This window comes from Podarcis raffonei, chromosome 2, assembly GCF_027172205.1.
Source record: "Podarcis raffonei isolate rPodRaf1 chromosome 2, rPodRaf1.pri, whole genome shotgun sequence".
In the NCBI taxonomy this organism is placed as follows: Eukaryota; Metazoa; Chordata; class Lepidosauria; order Squamata; family Lacertidae; genus Podarcis; species Podarcis raffonei.
The window spans coordinates 30,585,414-30,612,401 of NC_070603.1; the positions used below are offsets into that span (position 1 = coordinate 30,585,414).

The 26,988-nt window shown below is 43.2% G+C and overlaps 2 protein-coding genes across 2 annotated transcripts in view; one reads left to right on the forward strand and one right to left on the reverse strand.

The window, feature by feature from the left end:
* TBC1D16 (TBC1 domain family member 16) overlaps positions 1 to 26,988 on the forward strand; it is a 139,689-nt gene that overhangs the window by 45,079 nt on the left and 67,622 nt on the right. The window lies entirely within an intron of this gene.
* CCDC40 (coiled-coil domain containing 40) lies at positions 1,735 to 26,937 on the reverse strand. Its single transcript, XM_053375532.1, has 21 exons — positions 26,713 to 26,937; positions 24,720 to 24,786; positions 24,023 to 24,079; positions 22,824 to 23,288; positions 21,634 to 21,754; positions 20,736 to 20,914; positions 19,863 to 19,946; positions 19,551 to 19,770; positions 17,998 to 18,155; positions 16,936 to 17,058; positions 15,420 to 15,541; positions 14,107 to 14,350; positions 13,809 to 13,991; positions 11,264 to 11,509; positions 8,246 to 8,459; positions 6,827 to 6,996; positions 6,434 to 6,525; positions 5,701 to 5,821; positions 4,704 to 4,892; positions 2,625 to 2,783; positions 1,735 to 2,157 (listed from the first exon to the last, which is right to left on the reverse strand). The coding sequence occupies exons 1-21, from the start codon at positions 26,730 to 26,732 to the stop codon at positions 1,912 to 1,914; spliced, it is 3,480 nt and encodes a 1,159-aa protein (XP_053231507.1). The 5' UTR covers positions 26,733 to 26,937; the 3' UTR covers positions 1,735 to 1,911.

Genomic DNA, 26,988 nt, shown 5'->3' on the forward strand with positions numbered 1-26,988 from the left:
AATGCGGATGCTTGGATACTCATTCCTATTAGCAAGCGATGAGCTTCTTCCTCATTAACGACCTGTGACAAATTACTTTTTTTGCGGGGGGCGGGGAGCACGAATCCATTAAACCCTGTACAAGTATTGAGAATGTTCGCAAGTTTTTAGTCCGCCTCCTCACGTGCGTGCGTGCGTTTGCTACTTGTTGCTGCCGGTTTGGGAAGTGGTGTGCAAAAGGGACGATTGGTCTTACCCATGCTTCCTCAACCTCGGCCCTCCAGATGTTTTTGGCCTAAAACTCCCATGATCGCTAGCTAGCAGGACCAGTGGTCAAGGATGCTGGGAACTGTAGTCTCAAAACATCTGGAGGGGCGAGGTTTACTTGAAGCGTAGATTTGGTGGATAAGGAAGGGTACATCACTTTGCCACCTTTATGCAGCTCTCCTGAAGCCCTGGGAGAGAGGCTTTGCAGGTGCTGCCAATCAACAGTGCCTGCAAAGCGCCTTTGGGCCAAGCCCTGCCCTTGCCTGTCCCACATCTGGCATTCTACTGTATATGTCATATAACAACTGGTGCAGAGCTGGTAGGCACGCTTGGTGGAATGGGCCTGATGATAGTCAAATTTGGCCAGCAGGCTGGAGGTTCACACTGGACAGTATACAGGTGTGCTTGCAGAGCTAGCATATTTTTTTCTACAACGAAAAGCTGTTTCAGCCACACATTTTGTACCCCAAATGGACGACAAGGTAGAAAATACAGTGTGTGTGTTTGTGAAGGGTGTTCACATACAGTATAGGACTCTGAACCAACACTTTAGCAAAAAAGAAAAGAAAACACCCCTAGCTGAGTGCCTATAGTATTAAAGTTGGTGGAAGGCACCTTGCACCACTTGGGCCTCAACCAGCAGTAATGGATCCACTAGTATGCCCTAAACTATGCACCTGCTCCTTCAGAGGGAGAGTAACCTCTCTCAGAGGAGGCTACCTTCTAATCTATCTGGTCTACGGAACTACCGACTAACAGTGCCTCAGTCTCGTTTGGATTAAGCTTGTTTATTGGCCCTCTTGCTGAGGCAAGACATTGTTCTAGCACATTCCCTACCACACCTGCAATCAAATAATTTTTGGAAGTGGTTTTGGTAAGCCCCTCTACAGTTGGGTTAAGTGGGGAAATGCTTTCAGTTCTGGTGTTCTGTTTTAAGTTGGAACACTGGATAGCATGATCCGTTCCTTTAAATTGTTTTTATAAAAGAAGCAGCACAGTCTGTTTAGCTTCTCCAAACCTAAATACCCTCTTAGGATATAATATAGGGGGAAAATAAACTCATCCAAGGGAAGAAAAACAAATATAAATACCTGTGTATTAAAAATGAGGAAGAAAACTTTTTATAGTGTGACTTGCTATCTTTGCAGCCTGATGGTAGTCCATTTTAAGTATCCTGATCAGCAGAAATATTGCAGGACCCAAATTCTGCAACTCTCCTTTAGTATATTAAGGGTTTAGAACATAAATCAGGAACCTGTGGGCCTTCAGCTGCTGCTGGATTCCAACTCACCTCATCCCTATTGCCCATGCTGGCTGGGGCTCATAGAAGTTGAAATCCATCAACACTAGGAGGGCACCACACTAGCTGCCTATGCCATAGATTAATGACAGATTTTCTGTCCTCAGTAACCTAAGTCAACAATAAACTGATCCTTAACAGCCTGCTGTTCCAGAATGGAAAGAAAAGTAAGAGCAAAAATCAAAGAATTCAAGACTGACACGCTTCTATTTATTTATTGCCACATTGGCCATCTTTGCTTTTTCATGTTTAACTATTCACTAAATGATGAGCAACAATTGTCCCAAATCATTCTCAAAAACATTTTTATTTGTGAAATATCCAAAATGTAAAAGTTTCAGTCTTCGTTTCCCCGCCCCCTGCTACTATACTGTTGGTGTACCCAGCCTATGGTTTAGGCTTTGGATGAGCAATTTCAATGCCGGCTTGTGCTGAGGATGCTCCTGCCCGATTTGATGGAGGATGACGTGAACGCTGTGAAGTCGCTCCTCCAGCTTCTGCCTTTCGATGCGGACCATTAACTCAGCGCGGCAAACTGGGTGGTAGCGCCCTTCCTTCACTGACCGCAGGTGCTTCAGGCGCCCCTGGTTGGCCACAATATCTGCAAGGTTCTTAGAAAAGCAACATCAAATACATTATAAGTAACAAAAGTCTACAAGCAAGGCAACAGTGAACAGGTGCTTGAGGTTAGGAAGAACTGCTTCCCAAAAATCTGTTCCTTCTGACTATCAGAGACCTAGTCTTTAATAGACAAGGTCCCCAAGCGAAGGGGACAGTGAAACAACATAGTGGGCACTGCAGGGGAGTTCCAAATGTGAATGCTTGCATTATTATACCTGCACAGGGCTAATGCATTTTGGTGGACAGAATGTTGGGTTTAAATGCAATAAGCCCTGCTTCAAATCCCTGGCCAGTCATGTAGCTCAAAGATGGCCTTGGAGTGTGAGTCAGCCTAAGCTAACCCATAGGTTGTTGTAAGAGTAAAGGAAAATGCACTTTGTACACTATAAGTCAGGGGTCAGCAAACTTTCCAGAAGAAGCTGGAAAACGTGCTACAGAGAAGCCCTGTTCTGCTCACCTGCCGTTTCTTCTCCTGCAGATGATCCACCTCTGTCTCAAGCTTATTAAATTCAATGTTCAAGAGGGAGATGCCATTCTGCTTTTCCTGAATTGCAGAAGCGAGGCTCACCTGGGAATTCTCAAGTTCAAAGATGGTTTTGTTGCACTCCTCAGCATTCTAAAGGGAGAGAACCAGAGGGGGAAACACTCTATGCCTTGCAGTGCCAACCCACACGCCAGATAGTCCTGTAGACTATCTCAGGGTAGCATCATGCATTACATTTTTATTAAACAGTGGCTATTCTAACATAGGGAAATGCATGTACACTGTCACAAGAAGCTTTGATACATGGGTACAGACTGGATAGCTGATGAGAATCCATAAGTCTTGCAGCAGGGCAAAATCTCATGCCATGCTTAATAGGTAATGGCACACATGTTTTCCCATAAACATGGAATGGAGGAAATGTCTCATATTTCAAGCTCTTCCTTCCCTTGGCATACATAAGCAACGAAGATGCAGGTGTTCCTAACTGCCATCTGGCCAGCAGGAATCTGGGGGACCTTCTATTGACAGTCTCTTAATGGGATCTGTCCAATTGTGTTGCTGTTCTAGTTCATTGCATTTGAAACCACATTTTGAAAAGGTTCTTTGAACTGCAGAATAAAAGGCTCTATTATTTTCTTTCTAGATAGGTCCTCTTTGGGCTTGGAGCTGGCAACTTCAGGAAGGCATTTAGCAGTCTCTTGCGGCTTTCATACTAGTTGTTTTGCCATCCTCTGTTCACTCACTTTTTATTGAGAATAAAGATGATGCATCCTGGAGCTGATTAAGGGTTTAGAAGCTACTCATCAGTAATGCTGTTGCCATACTGAATAGGAAGCAATAAGAAGGCAGAAGCACAAGGGGAAGTTTCTAATTAAAGCTGCAGGAGGATTTTGTTTGTTTTTGCTGAACAGAACTTACATCTGAGTATACACTAAATAAAGATATTTGTCATGGGCACGGTGGATAATACAGTATTATACTGTGTGGTGTTTCAGTTCAACTTCCAGCTGATTACAGGAAAGCAACCCTTGCTAGGAGATCCTAGTGTGGAATAAATGTATATTTCAAACTGCCTGCTGTGGACCAGGAAGGTTGTTAAATCAGATTTTGTTCCAAGATTCTGCAATTGTAGGGCAGGCAAACTTAAGGGTCTCGCTATTTTCTATTCTGCTCCCTTTATATCAACTTAGTAAGAATTGACGTTTCCTATTCTGTCTAGCATTTCATTTCATTTATTTGTGAAAGGCAGGAACAAGGCAAAGTTTATACATTTGAAATGCTAATATAAGGCAGTATTTAGTTTGCTGCCAGGGCAACTAATAATACAGAATGACTTAGGGATTTGGTTGTTTCAATAAAGCAATCTGTGAGATTCAGTATATGTACAGTATATGTTAGAGTCTACAGCTGAGACTATTAATAAGCTATATAATGCCATCTTCCTACTGTTTTTATTGAAGAGCTGCAGCTTTTAACGTGGGCAGAGATGGGAGAATATGATCAAGTAAGACTAGCTAGTGCTGCTATCCTTTGCAAGTGGGCTGAAGATGCTACATCTCAAGTCTTTTGGATTTGGGAAGATCCTGGCTGCTTCTTTGTAGAGTTGCTGTTCCTACCTAAGCCTAATTCCTAACGAACAGGAGCCCAACATTATCTCATATTATGTTCAGGGGCCCACTAGAGCAATGGCAGGCCATGGTAGCAGCCATGCAGAGGGATGTTTTGAGATGTTTGTCTAATGTCCAAGTGATATTAGAAGGCTGGGACCTCTTTAATAAGACACTAACTTCTATGCTAGGAAGTCTGGAAGTAGAACACTAAATAACTAGGAAAAGGACCCAGGATAAGGTGGAAACTGCACCAGCTCTTTTTGCTATTTTGGAGACACACTGTACAAAAATGAGCTGGTCAGATAAGAGTCCGATTTTTTAATATACTTTTGAGCAGTTTCCTAGTAGCCTATAAAGCAAAAAATAAAATAAAAAGTGATTAGAATATCCCTTCTACATGGCCTTACTGAGCTATTGCCATCTGTCTTTATTTCCTGACCTTCTGGGTCTCTTTGATCTTTTTCTTTAGCTCCAGCTTCTTGTAATGGAAATCGCCCTTAGTGAACACTTTGCTACTCATTTTCTTCTGTGCCTCTCCACGAATCACAATGGACTCTCGGCGGGCAACCGCTGCCTCCATATCTCGCATGAGCTTCTCCTGTTGCTTCATCAGCTGCTGGTACCTTACCTACAATGCAGGAGAGAGAGAGGCAAACCTACTGGATACACCTCAAAGTCACACATAAGGCAGATGCCACTCTTCTATGCCTTGCATTTTAGCTATCAGACAGGGCACAGCGAACACATAAGCATCAACAGTCCTAAGGTTTGTACAATGTAGGTTGCATACACACCATACACTTAAAGCACAGAATTTCCCCCAAAGTCCGAGGAACTGGAGCACAGTGTTGATTTGTGCATTCGGCAAAAGGCTTTAGAATGGTTACAGTTTTCAAAGAATCTCAGCTATTGACTGCAGAATGCCATGAGATAGGAGCTAGGGAACAACACTCCAATATGAAATGCAGTGGATCGCAGTGCCTCTGTTATCCAAGGGCTATCTGTTTCCTGCCAGTCCTTAGAAGAAGGCAAGGTTGGCAGCTAGAATGAAATTCATTAAACACACCTGAAAGAAAACCCCATTGATCTGCTTATCAATTATCCCAACTGCAGGATCTGTGTTTCTCCTGCCAGAAACTGGTTATCCTTGTTACAAGTTTTGGATCTGTCTGGCACAAAACGTCACCAGGCCCCCACATATATATTATATGTGCAACTTTCCTTCCTACATTGTCTTCCATCATAATAGATACATCAGCAGAACAGGAAAGGATCACCAGAAGTCTACTGTGTAGGCAGGAGGTAATGTTGTTTAGGCTGTAATACTCTCTGCCTTAGTGCCTTAGACTAGGCTTCCACCAGTTTGCTGAGGTTTCTGATGCTTTTGCCAGGCTAGGTGATGAGCAGATTTGTCTACCCAACCCTTTCTATGTCACCTGCATCCTGTGGATCTCTGACTTCATGGCTTGGATCTCACCCTGCCCGGTCTCTGAATCCACTGCTGCACGCATCTCTTTGGCCAGCTGTATTTTCTTCTCCCATTGCATCATCTGACATCTAAAAGGAGAAAAGGTGAGGGGGATGGAAAGGTTTTATACAGAGCACTAAAGCAGTTATTTTGGCTCTGATCTGTATCTGTTTCCAAGGTAATATATATTAGTTACAAAAAGGTCACAGAGTTATACTACTGATCTCACTAGCCAAGAGGAGCCTGGAGCCTCAAGCAAACTGCGCACCGTACAAAACTCACTATCACAACAGGCATGCTTTTGGGGTAAGTTGGGTGCAGAGAGATGTTGGTAGAAGAGATTGCATTTTCCAGGCAACTAAATTACTATTGTCTGTGTAACGTGAACTCACAACATAAGTGCTACAGGTGGATATGTGGATCTCACAAAAATCCTGAGAAGAGTAGAATTGTTGCTTTAAAAAAGAAATCATCTAGAAGACCCTGGACAGCACAGTAGCAATTGTGGTGAACAAACTAATTATTCCAGGCATGAAAGCTGCTGTCTGTTCAGCTCTGAGGCTGTGAGAAAAGGAAATCTGATTTACGGTACTTGTGGCTATTCTTCCAAAAAAGAGGAAATGCAACCACAAGGAAGCATGTATATTTTACCAGCTGTACTGCATAAGCGTTCAAGTTCCATATTACACAAAAGGACTCACTCTGCCTCGAGTAGGCTGTTGAGGAGCCTCTCTTTCTCTTCTTGAAGTCGGTCCAGCTTCTCTTGCATCTCAATTGATTCTCTCTCTGCTACCTAGAGCCAGAGATACACTGTTTATGCCTTTTATCCACTTGGGAATAAACTGGGCCAATAAAAAGGATAGCTTTATTTTTTTGTGTGCCAGGCAAATAAGTCCCTGACTAAATGTGCATTTGAGCCCCCTTTCCCCCAATTTAATTCTTAGGTACACTGTACAATTTATATTGCTCCACCACTCCCACAAAAGGCATTCAGGCTACTTCTCAAGAGTTGCCCCTTTCTATAGGTTCAGCAAAACAGAGCAAGAGCATCTCAGACAATGTATGAGGAAACGCATCAAGAAGACAGGCAATACCTTGAGAGCGCGCACAAACTCATTCTCCATGATAGTATTGCCTTGCTGCAACCCTTCAGAATTCTCGCTGTTCTTATTGATCAATAGATGCAGTTTCACCAAGTCGTTAGTCATGTTCTTCATGTGACGCTCAGTATCCTTCATCTCATTTTTCTCCTGCTGGATTTCATCTGCAGGGGAACAGTGGAGAGATAACAATGTTCTAAAATATGGGGTGTGTAATTATAGTCCACTGGTGAAAATGCCATGGAGAACATGTGTGTGCATAAACTTTATGAAATATGCCATAAATATTGCTGCCCAAATATAGAAACCTGTTGATGTTGCTAAATCTGTGATGCACTGTGATACCAGTGATTTTATCGGCACCTTTATATCCCTTTATATGTCTTGTTCACTATGGCCAGTGAACTGCTTGTTTACTATGGCCAGCAGGAACATGAGAGTCTATAACTTTAAAAGTCCCTTTCTTGGTAGCTGGAAGGTTGGTAATAAGAGTTTTAAGGGCAAAATGTCCTTTAAAAGTCCCCTGTGAATTTCTGCCATCTGAGAATCCCAAATTCTCTCAGAAAGGAAATTCAAACCTGATGGGCTCAAAAACACAATTCTGCATTCAGAAGAATCTTCTGACTTCATGGGATTGATTACAGATTGCTGTGAAGTACTTTTTTTTTTTTTGAGATTTGGCAGCAGCAGTTATGTGAGAGTTTGACAACAAATAACTCAAAGCGATCTAAGTTAAAAAAGTACCTTTCTTTCGCTCTATAAGACACACCTAGTTTTAGAGGGGGAGAACAAGAAAAAAAATTTCTCTCTCTCTCTGCGCAGAGCATTTTCAGCAAAACGGGAGGAGAAATGGAAGGAGCTCCGCTTCTCCTCCCACTTCACTGAAGGGGTGCTGCGCAGCTCTCCCTCTCTGCGCAGTGCCTCTCCAGCAAAGAGAAGTCAGAACAGCAAGAGGGATTGCTGTGCAGCGAAAGCAGCGATCCCTCTTGCTGTTCTGGCTTCTGGGATAGCTGCACAGCCTGCATTCGCTCCATAAGACGCACACACATTTCCCCTTACTTTTTAGGAGGGGAAAAGTCCGTCTTATAGAGTGAAAAATACGGTAATTCGAGCAACACGTGACCTTCCTGGAAAAGTATGCAATTACCAAATGCTATGAGACCCTAGGGTAGCTAGCCAGTCACCTAAATGGCTATCTCACATTTGCAGGTGCTTGAAGAGGTCTTCACTGATGCCACTGAAAGAGAGTGACATGTCTCTCTACCTTTCCCCCCATTAGTTCTGCCTTTGGCAATCACTGACTAGCAATCACAAACAGGATTATCCCACTTTAAACAGACTTCAAAACCATCCAGTCAAAGCTGTGGGGAAAGATCTTATTAACAACTCCTTAAGAGGAGGACCTGTACTTACTCTCTATGCGAACTTTCTTTTGCTCCTTAATTGTGATTTCTTTCTTTAACATATCCAAGGATGCCAGCTGCTGTTCCCGCACCTCGGTAAGCTTCACTAATTCCCTCTGGCTGTTCAGCCAGTGCTTCTGTAGCTTCACCACCTCCATATCATTGTCCTCAATCTGTTTGGAGAGCTTCTTGATTTCAATTTCCAGCGGCCCCAACTCTTGTCCCTGGAATCAGGATCACATGAATGTTTTGGGGGGGGGGTTGCGGCACATTGCTTTTTGCAGGGCTAACATGCCACTCCAGCTGCTTATACAGCAATGTTGGAAACATATGACTTGGCAGCTAATGCTTCTAAGTGCACAGAATCTTTTTCTGAGACCGTATCAGCTCAAATAATGAGTTGCGAACGGCATCTGGGAGTGCTGAATCTGTGCTGAAAATGTCAAATTCTGGTAGCCAAATGAATTATTCTCATTCGCCCCAAGTGAAATTTATTTTATTTACTCCAGTTGCAACATTCAATTGTTTTAGTATGCCAAACATCAATTACTTGGGAGCAAAATAGATATGAGGAGCACAGTACTGAAATAAAAATAGGAATATAGGTAAGATAAAAGGTAAAGGACCCCTGGACGGTTAAGTCCAGTCAAAGGCGCATATGGGGTGTGGTGCTCACCTCGCTTTTCAGGCCGAGTGAGCCAGCGTTTGTCCGCAGAAAGCTTTTTGGGTCCTGTGGCCAGCATGACTAAACTGCTTCTGGCGCAACAGGGCACGGTGATGGAAGCCAGAGCACACGGAAACACCGTTTACCTTTCCTCTGCAGTGGTACCTATTTATCTACTTGCACTGGTATGCTTTTGAACTGCTAGGTTGGCCGAAGTTGGGACAGAGCAATGGGGAGCTCACCCCGTTGCAGGGATTTGAACCGCCGACTTCTGATCAGCAAGCCCAAGAGGCTCAGTGGTTTAGACCAGAGCGCCACCCGCATCCCTAGATACATACACTGTTTGATGCTGTCTCTGCTTTCAAACTTTTCAGCAGAGAGTTAGCAACATCCAGAGTCCCACATGTGCAGAAGTTTCTCATGTTTTACTCTGAACTGAAATGCTTAATGCACATAGGTGCTATAGGGGCACAAGGAACAGCAAAACAGAACAAACAAATACTAAGGAAGATCTTGGTTGGGGTAAGGGAGGAACTAAACTGAGGAGTGACCAGCAGGTGGGAGATAGATAACTGTAAGAGCTGGCTAAGAGGTTCCTTGCCTCTCTCAGGCGGACAGAGAGGTAGCTTCACACAACAATTGGTGGATGCCTCCTTAATCCCATCCAGAGGAATAAATTAATGCTGTCTCATCAATGAAAACAAACATTCTCAGCAATTTGAGAAGAACTAGGAAAAACAGGGGGGAAAGGAAAACATTTTTATGCAGTGCTCCATAATTCCACTTACATAGTTTTCTGATCAGCCTGCTAAATGTCTTGTGGTTAATGTCATATGAAAAAGGGGCCTCATCAATGCAAGGAACTTGTGCAGGATTATCTACATGTCATCACTACCTTATTAGTAATGTTAGTGTTTAATAGAGGGGCAATTCACTAACCCACATTGCTCAATTCTAGGCCATGAAAAATAACAATGCATGCATAACAACAAGGATGGTGGGACCTTAGATGACCAGGTGGTTTACCCACCTAAGCAATTTCTCATTCTAAATTTTTCATTACCCACGTTCTGTGCCTTGAGACCCTATATACAAAACACAAAGTAATAGCACAATGACACGTATGATTAAAGTGGTAGACTAGGACAGGAAAGACCTGTATTCAAATTCCCACTCAGCCATGAAACACACTGGGTGACTATAGACCATTCATTACATCTCAGTCTAGCCTACTTCACAGGGCTGTTGTGAGGATAAAATTATTGGGGTCGGGGCAAACTCCATGTGTACTGTCTTGAGGTCCTTGGAATAAAGTTTGGATATTATAAATTATTATTGTAATATTAATAATAACATTATGGGAGTATATTGTATTTAAAAATGGGGTATCAGAGTTTTTAGGGGGCTAACCAGGTTGGGATAGCTGGGATAGCAGGCTTGTTGGGTTTGGAATGTTTTATGTAGATTTTTCAATTTCGTTGTTCTATATGGGACAATGACAATAAAGATTATTGTATCATATCGTATTTTGAAATGGCAAAGATCAGAATCCAGAGATTTTGCATAACTAGCTCTGATCTTTGAGCAGACCTTTGGATTTGCATATCTAGAGCAGCAGTCCACCATGCCACAGATTGGGGAAAAGATTGTGAAACTTCTCAACTGCAGTCCATGTTGCGGTACAGAGACGTACAGAAAATGCATAAAAGGCACCATATCCCCTCAAGCATCACAAGTCCTTGGGTGCTTATAAAGAGGCTCTTTGTACTGAGCTAAAGAATCCCATGGCACCGTGGAGAAAAACTGGTTTTCCTGTGGCATGAGTACAGCAAGCTAGTTCACCAGCTGCATGCAGTGGATCTAGAATTACTGGATGTGCAGAGCTAATACCTTTCTCACTTCAGAGCAATGTATGGTTTAGATTCAGCCTCTCATTATCACTGTGAGAGAGGGCACTGGAAACTTTTGCACGTTCTGATCAGCAGACAAGACTGATAAAAAAAATCACATATCATATGTTTTATGCTGTTACACTATTAACGAAGAAGTAGCTCCTCTAGATTTTTCTTATTAGATATGTTGGCTTAGTTTAAGGGTATAACAGGTCCCCTTGTGCGCTGGAGTTTTATTCTCATACCATTTCCCCATTGGAAGTCCTCACTAATCCCCAAACCGCTTTTACAATCCCTGCTACTTTAAAGAGTGGCCTGTGGTGCAGTACAAAGAGTGGCTGAAGACATAACAACCTAATAAATCTTGGAGTGAATGGCAGTCAATACTTTTGAAGCCTAATGCCAGAAATGAGATGTCATATTCCAGTGAGGAGGCTCAGATTTCAAATTGTGAAAGTCATAAGGCACATACCCCCAGCTGAGATAAGATCATTTCCAATTTCTTGTTGTACAGGTTGATGAGCCCCTGCTTGCGCCCAATCAGGAGGATTCGCTTCGCAATTTCAATCTCACTATGGTTGATTTGTTCGTTCAAATAGTCCATTTCCTTGTCCACTTCAGAGAGTTTCTTTTCAAGCATATTCAGCTTGCATTGGGTGTTTGTTAGATCCAGCGCAGTTTGGGCCATGTCATTTTCTGCATTAGCAATCACCATATCCTATAGGTAAGCAAGGGCGGAAAAGGAAGGGGAAATTGATTCAATATTATCAGCAAGCCTCTGATACTGACATAGAAAGTCTAGTTCTAGAGTAAGTTGGCTAAAGGATGATAGACTTCAGTGCTGGTCTGCTGCTTAGCATGAATCAGCCTGTGAGTCTCATTACCATCAGTTGCCAAATGAGCTCAGGTGCTTGCACAAACAGCATCCTTCACTGGGCAGACTCCCAACAGGGCACAGGTGGATTTCCACTTGCACAATGGGATTTGACCTTCCTCTCCTTCCTGCTGCAAAACTCCACATCCCTCCAAAATCCATTCCACAAGGTCCCCCAGTATTCTGGAGCAAATGTTGAGGATGCAAGGGACTTCAGCAGAGAGGAGAGGGAGACAAAGTCCCACTGTACAAGTAGAATCCCATTCTGCTCATGCACAGTACTGGGTATAACCCTGTCTACTACTCTCACTGATGTCTTCTCAAATGTTTGGGAGTGTGTGCTAGACCTTTTTTCTTAATGCACTGCAGTAGCCAATATTTTACTTACTTATAAAACATATGCTGTTATTTTTTTCTACAGAAGCACAGCAGTGACTTTCAAATATGAAGGAGGCTACACTAATAAAAAATCTCCAGCAACAGATAACAAGCAAAATTATTAATCAAGTGTACATAAAACAGAAGGAAAGACAGTTGGCCAAAACAGTTACAATTCCTAGCCATACCTAATCAGTATTAAAAGTTCAGGCAAATGTGAATTAAGTACAATTGAGATGCTTTGATGGCAGAAGTTAGAGGATAACATTTTATATCTTAGGAAAAGGCTTGAAACTTCTATTGCCATTTAATAGAAACTCAAGGGAAGCTTTTGAATTTTCCAAAGCCTAGTAATTTATTTCACAAATGAACCACTATTGCCAAGAGTAAATGACAAAAGATGGAGCAATCCATGCAGGTATTTTTTTCATTGAAATGTGTATTACTTACTACTATTTACTACCACACCAGCTTTTCAGTATTCCACCAGGCCCTAACTGCAGCTGGACCCAACCTGAGGTCTTCTCTACCCAGGGCCGTCAAAGACGGACATTGTAGAGCTAGCAGCCACTAGCAGTTGGAAGGTAGGTTGTGGGAACTATGGACTATCATCTAAAATGCTCTCCTCATAAACAACTCCAGCAACTAACATGCACACAGTTTCTTAAAGCTTCATCAGGTCCTAACAGAAGCTGCAGCATTTGCAAAGTTTCTTTCATTGCATAGAAACTACAGAGGTGTGTATCTCTCTGCCATGATCAGAATACTGGGTGTGGCTTTTTTAAAATGGAAGATTTAGCAATTAGCTTTAGTTTAAAATGAACAGATGGAATAAGCTAGAAAAACAGGCTATGGCAACACAACTCAAAATGCAAGAACCAAAAAGATTAGATTCAAACATTATACCTTCTCCTCTCCCCACCACACACCCATTTACTTGTATTATAGCTTCTGGTGGGGTTTAACTGTAAGAAATGTGAGAGCTAAACTAGGGAATGTTTATGCTAAAGAAACAGTATCATACTGAGCTAAGGTTCCTGACACATTCCCAATACAGGCTGTTCATGAATCTCCAAGTCCAGCTTTGCACAATTTGCCAATGATTCTTGGTTACTGGACCCAGACCAGTTCTTAAGAGGAATAAAGTCTTACACAGTTTATATCTGCCTCCATAACTAGGTTGTGCAAGAACTGTCACACAAGAAGGCAGCAATGTTATTCCTGTTGTGTTCTCTTTGCATGAATCATCCTTTATCTGCAGCCTCATTAGTTAGATTGCCTTGAACGTCAGCTAAACATGCCATCAGTTGGAGGTGAATTGCAGATGGGATAGTTTTCACTGCATAATAAACACTTATTACGCCTATAAGTGCGCTTTATGAGTAATATTTTAAAAAGCATAATCACAGAAAATCTGCACATCTCCATCCTTCATTAAGAAAGGAAAGAGGTGTGCTTGAAGTTTGGCACCATTTCCTTGTAACACTGGGTCCTTGTGGTCTGATGGTTCAAATGCACAGCAGGCATCCAGAACTGAACCAGAGAAGGATTTTTTAAAAATAGGTCTAACACTGCTGGTTCATTCTTTCTGGGTCTCCATAAAATAAAACAAATGTGGAAATACTATGCTTAAGAACACATTTTTTATCTTTATTTGGCAAGGGGAGATTTATTGTAAAATATTCTTCAGTTTGAAAACATTGCGAATATAAAAAAGGGGGAGGAAACCCTGTGCTCTCCATGCAACCTTCAGTGCTGTACATACCAAAGCCATCAATCTGTTCTGCAGCCTGATGCCCAGCTGCAAAAAGTATTTCGCTGCTTTGTTGGACATCAGCTGATCTTGCAGCTTGCCCACAATCTCGTTCTCCAGTTCTTGCTTGTTTTGTGAACCTTTCTCTAGCTCTCGGCGAATGAGAACCAATTCATTTGTGCGAGCAGCTCGATCCTGGAAAGGAAAGATATGGCCATGTTAAATACACACTCACGATTGTGAACAGAGCATAGATTTTTGTGACTTACTGGTGTAAATCAGGTAGCAATGCCTGGCCCCATGATCTCACCACATTGGCCCGATTGAGGGCTTGCTCTGTTTCTTGAAGGGTACGGGTGTAGGTCCCAAATTCCACTTTCATGGCATCCTGTTTGGCCACGCTCTGGGCTATCAGCTTTCTGCTTGTGTTGGCATCATTCTCTGACCGGTTCAGGATAGCAGCCAACAGCTCATTCCTTTCCTCCTCCTTGATGATGGACTTCTTGTAAACTTCAATCTCAATCTCTAGAGACTTCAGCTTGTGCCTGGAATCTCTGCAGGAGCAGAAAAAGAAATATCCAAGGGTAAATAGTGACATCAGTGCCTGCTGCCAAATGAACTGTGAGAGAAATAAGAGAGGATTGCAATGGCTCATTCAATCTCAGTGGTCACCTGTCTTCCTTACTTTCAAGTATGGACCTTTCCAACAAGAGCACGGGGGTGTGGGTTTGAGCCCCACGTTGGGCAAAAAGATTCCTGCAATGATGATCCTCCTGGTCCCTTCCAACCATCCTATGATTCTAACATCTGGAGGGTACCCTGCTGGCTGCCCCTCATTCAGATGGTTTTCCTAACCTATCAGCAGCAAGCTGCAGTGGATTATTGCTAGGAAATGTGATTCCTCCTCCCGTCCACCCCAAAAAGTCATTATTATCACTAATAATAACCACCATGTGAAAATCAGCTGCAAAAATGTCACAAATCCTCAAAAACTACAAACTCTGAAGCCATTTAGATACAAAAGTTGCAAATTGCAGTAAACGTATGAAGCATGCCATTGGCTCCCACTTAATGTATCTGTGAGAAACCAATGTCTCACACTGTGCTTATCTTAGCATGTTAGAGAAGCTGGATAATTTTTCAGCTTTGGCAAGATCCAGATCCTAGATAAAGAAAGGAACCAAGTAACTAACTGCCCAGCCTAGATGCATGAAGTTTCAAGAGAGAGCTGGATCCAAACATAAAATATTAAGGTAGGAACAGGAGGATAAACAAATTCTCTTTCCCCCCTTAGGCAGAGATTAAGAGGAAAGCAGACAGCTGCCAACAACTCTCTTGTCAGCAGATCTCCAAGAAGATCAGATGGAGAGGCAAAACGTGGGTGTCTGTTTACAGACCAGGGAAATACGTTCACAGTTTTTAGTGACTGGCACACATTTGAGCAAAGAGATAAAGCAAGAATGAACATTTCCTTTTGGAATAGTTACCATTCTAGGTAAGTTCTGAGTGCCATTGGGAATTATGGTGATCTCCATCTAACCCAAAGGCAACAATAGCCAAGTGTTGTTGTTGTTTTAGAAATACTATCCACCCAAAGAATCTCTGCTTCTTCACTGCGGTTACCTTAGAGCTTCCTGCATAGCAGCGTAGGCCTCATCACGGCGCTTCATTGCAGTCAAACTGACAGTCCATTGATGCAGAAGCTGCTTTTTCTCCAGGTGAATAGCTTGTATTTCTATACTTGCCTGCAAAGACACTATGGTGAAATACTACAACACTGTGCAGACAAATGCGAATCAAATCCTATTTCTGCTAATCACCACCTCCTCCTTTTCTATGCAGCCCAATACCAATGTTATAAATTCTGACCCTTAACTCTCATCTCCTTGGTTCTTTTTTTTCTTCACGTCAGAAGAAGCTGAACTGAAAACTGAGCACACAAAAAACGAGTTGGAAATCGGAAACTTGTATGAAAAGTTTGGGGGACTTATAAAGGTCTATGGAACCCTAAATTGCAGTGCTGACTAGTGCTATCTGGAGGAGACTGAGAGGCAAATGACACATTACACACAACATCTGGTAGGGGAAAGGCTAAGTGCCTCCAATCTCCTGCCCTGTAATTCTTCCACTCAAAATTATATCCTCCCAAAACTGTTCTTTTAATCATCCAGTTTATACACCTTGAGTTATCTTCATAATATAGACAGAAGAAGATAACATACGCAATTTTAATAAGCCATAATAAAGTGGTCAATGCCATCTCAAAACACTATACATAAAAGAGGTCCATTTTGTGCAATAAAGAAAACCCACAAGAAACACCAAATGATTTATTCATAACTCAAGGAATTTGATCTTTCTTGAATGATTGTTGCTGAGGAGATGAGTTCTTAACTTGCCCTAAACTGTGGATCGATTCTTTTTAAAATGGCTAAAAGGTCGTCCTTTACATGGATTGTAACCTGTAGTTTGCCCCAGAGAATTATGAGTTAATGAACAGTATCTATCTATGTATCAAACACTTCCACACGGACACATACATGTTTTAAACATTATAATGGAAAGGTAGGGTATAAATGCATTAAATCAGTCAAAATATCGGTATATAATTGTTATATAATTTACGTAATTTACATCAGGCTGTGTGTGCAAAGAAGCAAAGGCACCCTCTTGGGTGAGGGAGGTGCTTCAGGTTGTTGGTGGCAATCCTGCAGGTGTGCATTTACCTGCAGGATGCCACTGCTGCCAACCTGGAGCTGCCTTGACTTTGCTGCTGCCTTGCCCCACTTCTGTCCCCGTCAGACAGAGGGCCCTTCAGTAGCACTTGATCAATGTGGGAATCACTGGCTCTGCCAGAGGAGCTTAAACAGTGCAGTCCTATGTGTGTCTCCTCAAGAGTAATCTCCCATGAGTTCAATGGGACTTGCAAGAGGACTGTAGCCTTGAGCAGTTTCATACTTCAGCAAAGAGTTACATAAAACAAAAAAGGTAAATAAAACAATAGGTTTAATCTAATAAAACATTTTGTTTGAAAGGCGGGCTGGTTAAGTTGACCAATGCAATGTGTGCATGTCCCTTTTGGAGACTGGTTGGAAACTTCCCCCTTCATGAAAATATCTTAGCCACAGAAAGACATTACCTCTCCCACTTCTTGTCGCGTGATTCTGGTGTCTTCAGCCTGGGCCATATGTTGGGCTTCATACAGAGCAATCTGCTCCTGCAGCTCATCGACCCTCGTCACGAGGCGGTCCACGTGAAGGTCCTGTGAAATCAGACAATTGCAGGTTAGCGGCGGCAGCTTTGTCTCTGCTCTCTCTGTGCACTCTCGGAAAAAGAAATGGGCCCAATTTGCTAATTTCCTATTTCCGTGTTGAGACCCTGCAGCCACCCCCCTCGTTGGGAATAACTCACACAGGGACACAGATATTAGGTTTATGTTATTGGGCAAATTTTGGCCACAACTTTATTGAAATTACAGAATGTTAGCGGTATTGGCTTAGGCATTGATTGGACCTGACTATATCTGACTCCTGCCCATTGTGCAGGAAGTCCCAGGAAGGGTAAGCCACCGGTAGGGGAAGCCCTCTCAATGCGAACCAACTCAAGCTCCCCCTGGTGTTCCCGTCGGGGTCGTGTCAAGGCCTTAGCCCCCCAGCCGGGCTTCAGACTAGATCAACACCCCCAGATTCCTTTAACGGAATACCCTTAAGCATGGAGGGGCAGGTGATGGCCACACCACATTGAGGAAGAGAGCCAAAGAGGAAGTCCTCAGGCTCGCTCCTCTGTTTAAACGGCCCCGGCCATGCCCCCCCGGCCAGCAGGTTGGCTGGCCGGGCTCTGACATGGCCGGGATCCCCCAGGCAACGGGGGACAGAGTCCCCCACCCCAGTGGGGAGTGGGTGGCCATGCGGTCCACCGCAACTCCTCCCCACTAGGAAGTGGAGCGGATTTGCTGGGAACTTTCTGGGTGCGTTCAAAAATGATACCGTCCAGTTGGAGTCTGCAACCCACTCTACCACCCTAGGATTCTTTATCACCCTGTTTATGTGGAGATGCAAGTGGAAGGAAAGCTGTTCCAGGAAAGGGGGCATTGTGGCAGATGGGAGGAGACAAAGGGGCCAACAGGAGATCAGCTTTGGCAGGATACATAAAGCAAATTACATTCATGGATAGGAGTTAGAGAGGATCAACCGCTAGGTACCTGTTTTTTCTTTTCCACCTCTGCTCGCATCCTCTCCATTTCAGCCTTCTTCACTGTTCTCTTCATCACAGCAATATCATCGCGAACGTCTTGGTCCATGTTCTGCATGTAGAACAGGCGCAGGGAGAGACTTTCCATTTCTGTCTGCATGGCTGAAACTAAGACAACCGGAAGGAATACACATATATATTTCCATTGCCTGTGCCAAAACTGTGGTTAAGAGTATAGTAAGGGGAAAGCAACAAACCATGTAAACTAGATGACTTTCTCTAAAGTGAAAGGATGTCAGGCCTGCAACTCACAGGCTGCCCAACTGGGATCTACTTGATCATATCTCTAGAGCAGGAGTTGCCAATATAGCACCCATGGGCAAACCTTCTCTGACACCTACCGGGGTCCCTTTCACTTCTGAAATTAGGCCTGAAATAAGAACAGGTTGTAGTGTGTGTGGTTGGTTGCAGAGTGTGGGTAGATGCACATGACAGTTTCTCTGATTTCCAGGTGTGCCTATGGCCCCCTGAAGGTTAGTTATTCCTGATCTAGAGGCATGTGTATATGATACTAAAAATATCCAGATTTCCTACCAAGGGAATGTTTTCTTCCACCCCAAAACTGGAATACTGTGGCCTCAGTAAATCATGCAAATTAATCACATGCATTAATCTTGTTTTGCATCTTTTAGTCTCCTTCTCTAGCCAGAAGAAAAGAACCAGGAGCATTACATAAAGCCAACCCTTAGCCCCAGCTTTGTATTCAGCAACTCATCTGATAGTTGTAGGTGACAGCAAATTCCACATAGGTCAGTGGAAAAAGAGGCAATCTGGAGCAATCCATTCCTCCTATTTAAAAAGGCCCATTTAAAAGGTTGCTTTGTCCACCAAAAGTGCTGCTTATCGCTCTTTGGCTTCTGTTGTACGTATGTGTTTTTTAAAAAATAAATAATAGTCATAAAGTTAGAATGAAAACTGAAAATGGAAGTTGGGATTCTCAGAATGCTGAATTTTATGTCCAGAACAGTGGTACCTCGGGTTACAGATGCTTCAGGTTACAGACGCTTCAGGTTACAGACTCCGCTAACCCAGAAATAGTACCTTGGGTTAAGAACTTTGCTTCAGGATAAGAACAGAAATTGCGCGGCAGCAGCGGGAGGCCCCATTAGCTAAAGTGGTACCTCAGGTTAAGAACAGTTTCAGGTTAAGAACGGACCTCCGGAACGAATTAAGTACATAACCCGAGGTACCACTGTATCAGTTTCTGACTTTGCAGTACAGAATACACATACCCTCCGTAATATCACTTTTTACATTGGCCTGATGAATAGAGCAACTATAAACACAATGGAAGAAAATTCACTGACCACCAACTATGTCTACATGCAGTTGATCCAACAGTCATACTATATATAATTCAGGAGTCTGACAGAAGGAGGCAAAACTAGTTAGGTTGTTGAAATATTTGTAGCCCCTGAATACTGGAGCTAAAGCTTACAAAGTAAGCATTTAATCTCACAATACGAAAACGGTGAGGGACAACCTAGCAGCAAAGAAGGTCACCTTTTTTACGTTCGCTCTCAGTGCCCTGGCATGTCTTCTTATACATGCCCCTGAGGTCTTGCAACTCTTCCTCTAACTGCCGGCGTGCCATGGCAATCTGGGAATGGTGATTGTGGTTCTTCTCCAGTACCATCTGCAGTTGGGCCAACTGCTGCTGGACCCCATACAAGATCACGCCGAGTTCTTCCCTCTCAGTCTTTGCAGTCTTTACGCCTGCTGTCTGCAATCAGGGGAGGGACAAAGTGACCATGTACACTCCAGTGTGGATGGACAAAAAACAAGAGACAGAAATTCGAAGCAAAGATACTGTACCAATTCCCGAAACTCTTCAGTCAGCTTTCCTATCTGTTTATTGAGGTAGTTCTTGAGAGCAGTTTGGAATCTTTTCATCAAGGGCTATAGAAAGAAGCAAGAGCAAGTTAATATATCATCCAAGGGGTCAACATTTGTCTTCAACGACTGCTGCAATTTCTGCTCTGGCTATCTTGGGTAAATTTCAGTACAAAATGTGGGGACAACCTGATTTCATGATAAAATTTTAAAGAGAAAATGATCACATATAGCTTTACCAAAGGTCCATGCTGGGCACCCACCCTCCTTTCCAACTTTCCACTTTAGGACACACCTACAGACCTGCATTCAAGAAATGCCCCAGGCATTTATCTCATGTAAAACAACAGAATTAATGGAGGAGAATGATGTCCAAACAAAAAGCTTTAGGGTAATTTTGTTTGCTGACTGAATGGTTCGTTGAGCAATGAAGACGAGGGGGAAATGGAAGGCAAAGGGGGAGGAAGCAGAGGCACAGCTGAGACTGGGTCAAGGAAGGAAGGGAAACTGGGGTCAAGGTGTGGATCTGTAATTATAGAACACAAATGGGAAAGGAAGTCATTGCAGTAAGGAATCTTGTGTGAAAATTGGGACGCTGGTGGATTGAAAGTATTCATGAAAAAACTCGGAGCAACAAGGGTGAGAGAGCAAGTGTGGGGAATCTTAGAACTGGGGGGACGGGCATTGTTATAACTTGCAACCCTGATTTATCTTTGTGTGAGAAGATCTGCTCAAAAGAGTCAGCTGCTTTGTATTTAAATATCACAAATTTCATCAATATCTTTTACTATTTGACTTTCTGTTTTCATCCAGCTGCTGACATGACAGCTCTCTTAAGCTTTGGTCTTTTCTTACATGCTCTGGGTCCAACACAACAAGCTCAGCTTCTTCCTCTGCCTCTTCGCTACCGAGATCACCCTCAGCAAAATCCAATGCATCCTGCTCTTCCATGGGCTCAAGCATACTGGGTTGCAGAGACAAAGGCTGAAAAACAGCCTCAGAAGAGTCAGGGAAGATGACTGTCTTAGAGGCACCTATATGTGGAGAAGAGATGAGTAGCATCAGCAACAGAAAATGCAAGGTAGCGAAGACTTCTTGATCACATGGAAGGTTTACTGTGACCTTCTTGGGGCACAGTGCTTCATAGAAAAGCAGGGTATAAACTGAACTGAACTGCAACAAAAAGCCACTAAACTAAACCAACACCTCTCACCTGATACTACTGGGCAGCACATTATTAAGGATATTCCCCCAGTTCCATCCATTTACTGCCATTTTTGTGCTATTTTATCTATTTTATAGTTCTCTTTCTCTTCTGCTAACCTATTTTGATTCTATTTAACTTCCTATAAATTGATTGTTGTTTCTATAACTTTATGTAAGTTGTTTAGAGTGGTGTGGCCTGAGAAGTGGTATACAAGTACTATAAATAAACAGTGTTGTTATTGCCATTATCCAATCTCGGTTCTACAAAAATCTCTTCCATCCAATCTATTTAATGTCATCTCCATTAATCACTGTTTAAAATCCTTGTTTCTATTATCCAGATCCTTTGGATATCCACAGCATGTTCAAATGACTGTGGCAGTGCTATAATGATAACAATCAAGCAGAAAACCACAGTGGAAAATACAGAAGTCGACTTAGTATTGGCACCAAACATTTCAAATGCAAGGTTTCTCCATCACCAATTGGATTCAAAACATGCTTCAGTGGCAAGCAAAGTCCTCATCAATAGGATGGCGACTGATACCTGAAAACACACGGCGTCCCAATGGCGTATCCAATCTCAGGCTGCTGGTCCCTGAAGATACAGGAGACAGCACTTGCCCACTGGGCAATCTGGAAGGCAGGCTGAATGTGTCAAACCCTTCCTGAAATAAAGGCTACTGTTAGAAGGGAGCTGCCGAAAAGGGTGTTGATGCTTAGAAAGACTTGAATTGGTAATACAGTCATACCTCGGGTTACAGACACTTTGGGTTGTGTGATTTCAGGTTGCGCACTGCACTGAACCCAGAAGTGCCGGAACGGGTTACTTCCGGGTTTCAGCGCTTGTGTATGCACAGAAGCACTAAATCGCACTTTGCGCATGCGCAGAAGTGCCAGATTGTGACCCATGCGTGGGTCCCGGGTTGCGAACGTGCCCCCCGCATGGATCACGTTCGCAACTCAAGCGTCCACTGTAGCAAAATACGAATGAAGCTACCTCACAATGACCCTAGGAAGCAGTTTAAAGACTATAACTGGGGTGGATAGCAGATAGACACAGATGCTTGTTGGCATCCTATGAGAGTCTGCATGATTTTTTTTTTTAAAAAGCTACCTCGTGTGATTGCAAAGTAAAGACTGGAAACATCTTGCTAGTGCAACCTTGGGAGAGTACAGCTCATATTCCTTCTATCTCTCCCCGCCCCCCCATCACACACAGACACACATAGAGCACTCAGCCTTTCTTCCCTAAGTCAGGATGAGGGGCTCTAAAAACCCATCTCCCCCTAGTGTTGAGATGGGTAGTGAGGAAACACATCTTCTTCTCTAAGCAGTAGGCAGAGAGATTGTAAGATAAAGCTGGTGGGGGCTGACAGGTCACTTCCTGTGAAATGCTGAGCTGGATTTGGCTGTGGTAAATCAACCCTGCCTTGGACAAAATAATAGTAAAAATTGACTCATGGATTTAATCAGTCCCTTCCCCCCCAAAAAAATTATCCACTTCATTTAGACTCAACCACATTTTCAACAGGACTGCTTCTTGATAGAGACCTGACATTGTATATACAATAGAATGGCCTAAATCAGATATAACACAAGACTATGGGAATAAGCCAGCTTGAGCCTAGGGCTTTAGAACTCTCCTGTCTTCCTCTGGTGTGGTTTAGCAGTATTATATCCAAATGTCCTAGGGAATAAAAAGCTCCTTTGTGCCACATTCAGTGTCACACTCACCTGCAAAAAGGAGGGGGTGCCACTCTCAGGAAGACCTGGCATTGGTGTGCTGGGCTCACCCATCACTCTTGAGAGTATCTCTTCCAAGATTTCCATAGGAGCAGCTTTTGCCCCTTCCTCTGTAGCAGCTGCAGGACCACCTTCTGCCCCTTCTTCTGTGATCGCCGCAAGAACACCTCCTGCCCCTTCCTCTGTGGCTGCTGCAGGAGCACCTTCTGCTCCTTCCTCTGTGGCTGCTGCAGGAGCACCTTCTGCTCCTTCCTCTGTGGCTGCTGCAGGAGCACCTTCTGCTCCTTCCTCTGTGGCTGCTGCAGGAGCACCTTCTGCTCCTTCCTCTGTGGCTGCTGCAGGAGCACCTTCTGCCCCTTCTTCTGTGGCCACTGCAGGAGCACCTTCTGCCCCTTCCTCCATGACTGCTCCAGAAGCACCTTCTGCCCCTTCCTCCATGGGATTATTTTCTCCTGGCTGCAAAAATTAGAATGAATCAACACTACCTGAACACTAGAAAACAATATGAAGATATTTCACGTTTCATCCTCTAGAAAGCACAGAAACTTGTCTTGATTCAGCCAAATGTTAAAGGACATGCTTAACCATCCTTTAGATTTGAGTGTGATAATTTGAGAATCCAAAGTCTAAAGACAGTTAGAAAACAAGTTAGATCTGTATTTTTCTTCACTGATTTGTAGCATGGTCTTTGGCAATGACTGTGTAATGTTTATTTTCAGCAAAGGTTTAGATTCTTTTTTTTAAAGTGAAAACTGGAACTATGTTATAATATCTGCTGGACTGGAGACAAGAGTGCAGTAGCAACCTGTGGGGGGAGGTGGAGCAGCCCTCCAAACACTGATGCTACCTACCTGGATGGGGCTGGGGTAGGTTAGGGTGGTAGCAAAGTCAAGGCTACATGGGGATGTCAGCAGGGCCAACCCACCATTCTACCTGTGCAGCCCCAAATTCACAGCCACCCTGCCCCATCCAGGTAAGCTGCAAGGATGCTGGTGGCAGTAGGGGAGCTCTGCTGCTCAACCTCATCATGTAAGCTGCTACTGCAAGAGCAACAGCAAAGCATTGATAGTGTTAGAAAAGAATCAAAATAATTTGACTACTGAATACCACAAAAAGGAGGCAGCTTTGCTCTTCTCAAACCATTTAAATTAACTGGATTGTTTTCCTACTGAAGAATCATGAATACCTACCTCTGTGGTCACCCCATCATCTTGATTTTGGCCACTTGTATCTTGCAGCTGCTCAGTCTATTCAATACAAAGAAAAGGGTAAGTGTGTGAAACATAGACATAGAGGAAAATAGCATTCTATTTATTTATTTTTATTTCCAATATTTATAGACCACTTTTCATCACAAAGCAATTTACAGAACAATCAATGAAACAACTCTTCAGTCACTTAATAAGGTGTTTAAACGAACAAAAACCACAGGTAAAAAAACATAAATTCACAAATAAGCATAAAATGACATACTTAAAATGCCTGCTGGAATAGAAAGGTCTATGACAAGCATCCAAAGTTCAACAGGGAGGGTACCTGTTGCTCTCAGCTGGGAAACAGTTCCACAGAGTCTGACACATAATACTGAATGCATGGCTCCTGGTGGACATGAGCCGTGGATCTGAGTCATGGGGCACCACAAACAGGGAATCCACCCTCAGTTAATGGGTTGGGATATAAAGATCCTTAAGGTACCCTGGACTCAAGTTCTTAAGGGCCTTGTAAATTAATACAAATATACATATTGCAATAATTCAAACCAGTGCTAGTGAGTTCCTCAGTTCAAACGTGTGCAGTTCAAGTGAAACTGTGTCTTTAAAGCTGTGGTTCACTTTCTATATATAACTTTAATTCTCCAGCACGTCAAAATCCTTGCATTTATATTACCTCTTCATCTTTTGCAAGCAGCTCTTTTTTCTCATCTTCTGCAATTTCTCCATGCTTCGATTCAGCACTTTATTTTAAATTTAGAGAAAATAAATTATTTTAATAACATTACAATCATATGTTGAAAAAGCAGTTTAGATTTTGGTGAATTTTATATTCAGGCCAGCTTGGAAGGCAGGGCACCAATACAGAATGACAACAGTAGTAATTTGCCTTTGTTTCATTTTGGCAAACCCAATTTGATATCTTAGTGCTACAGATTTATACTGTACTAGGTCTAACTGTGCAATCCTATGCATGCCTACTTAGAAGTTGAGTTCAGTGGGACTTCAGTCCAAACAAGTTTATATAGGGTTGTTGTTGTTTGTTGTTTATACTCTACCTTTTTTACTCACAAGACTCAAAGCAGCTTACAGATAAAAATAAGAAAAGGGGCGGGCATTAAAAAACAATTAAACACACACACACACACACACACACACACACACTATTACAGCCATAGCAATGGTTGCAGTCCAAAAGTCCTGAAGAGTCAAGAGGTAAATGAATAATATCATCAATGTGAATGACAATCTAAAGAGAAGAAAGAGTTCTGTGTGGAAGGTGATACAGCTTCCACAATATTCTTTGCTTCTTATTACTGCAAGTTCTAATGATGACTTTAGCAGTAAGTTTCAGATGCAAATGTGCAGCTTGGTTGACTAGAACAGACAACAAGATGAAAGGTGAGAGCTATGTTTCTTTTAATAATGCATGTGTGCTGAATCAGTCTAAATAGGAAGTGGATGAATGGAGATTCTGGGTTCACAGGAGCAGGTGGTGCTAAAATAGGGAAGGGAAATTGGGAGGTCTGGATTACAATAAATTGATGGAAATAAATAAGGATAACAATAGCCCAACATTTGAGGAGAGAAAGATACAAAATGCAGTTGTTTGAGAGGCTGGAAGTTGTGAGGAACTGAGCTTTTAGTGATTACATAAACAGTGGTGAAAATGGTCTTGAAACCCTAGGAAGAGAGCTGAGATGCAAAGTGTGAGGAAATATGAAGTAAGGGGACTACAAAGCTGATGACAACAACTAGAAAGTATCTGGGCTTGTGCATAGGGAGAGGCTCTTGGTCCTCCTTGAGCAAAGACCAGATGGGAGGACAAGTTACACAAAGTAATGTTTGAAATGGATATCAGGCATGGGGAAATTAGGGCCATGCAGTTCACCCCAATGCATGTCAACTCAGAAATAAATTCACTGGGACTAAGTAAGCACACATAGGATTGCAGCTGGTGGGAGGGGGGCAGAGTAGAGCTTTGGGAGATCCTTGTTGTTGTTGTTTAGTCGTTTAGTCATGTCTGACTCTTTGTGACCCCATGGACCAGGCACTCCTGTCTTCCACTGGGAGATCCTAGAAGCTGGTAATATGGGGGGACTGAGGAGAAAAGTAAAGGGCATCAGCGTCAGGGATGTCCCAACAAAGCGCCTTTTGGTCAATTGAGTGGAATGGGGTATTTGTTGACTGTTTGCAATGGGAGGTGGAATATTGAGAAATGGAGGGTGGAGCTGGTGGGTAGGGCAAACAAGGAGTGAAGCGGCAGGGGGGGGGAGCAATGGTCTGTCTTATGGGGCTCCTTTTCTTCACCCACTAACAACAGAAATTCCCATTCACATATATGCCCATTCTCCCTTGAATTCAAGCTTTCTTGATATACGATCACAGCCCTAGATTTTAGTAGCTGAATGGGGGCGGGTTGGAGGGTGCTGTTAATGAGGGCACAGCAATGTAGATCTACAACCAGAAACTCATTTTATTTTATTTAAAAGGAAAAGTGGGGGGCTGTCCCCCCCCCAAGAAGAGAGATACTAAAAGGGCTTAACTAATGCAATACACTGAAGGGCAGCAGCCTTTTCTGGGGCACCCTTTCCCCTCATCACAATGCACCCCTGTGCCTGCCCCCTCTCTAACCCAAGTGCCTTGAACCCGCTCCCTTAAGCGCTCACCGGCTGCCGCTCGGCTCCATCCTCCTCCGTTGCTAGGCGACGCTAAACACATCCAGCGCTCTCTCTTCCTTTCCCTTTCTCTCTCTCTCTGGTGCCCCGCCCCGCCTTCTTCTCGGATGATACCACTTGCGGGGAGCGGGAGGGGGAAAGGGAAATATGGTCCGAACCATTTCTGTGCTTCAGGCCGTCGCGCCCGGACTAGGCTTTAAGAGACATGCATATCGAGCGACGGGAGACAAAGACAAACGAAAAAGTGTAGAGTGACACGTTGCATGA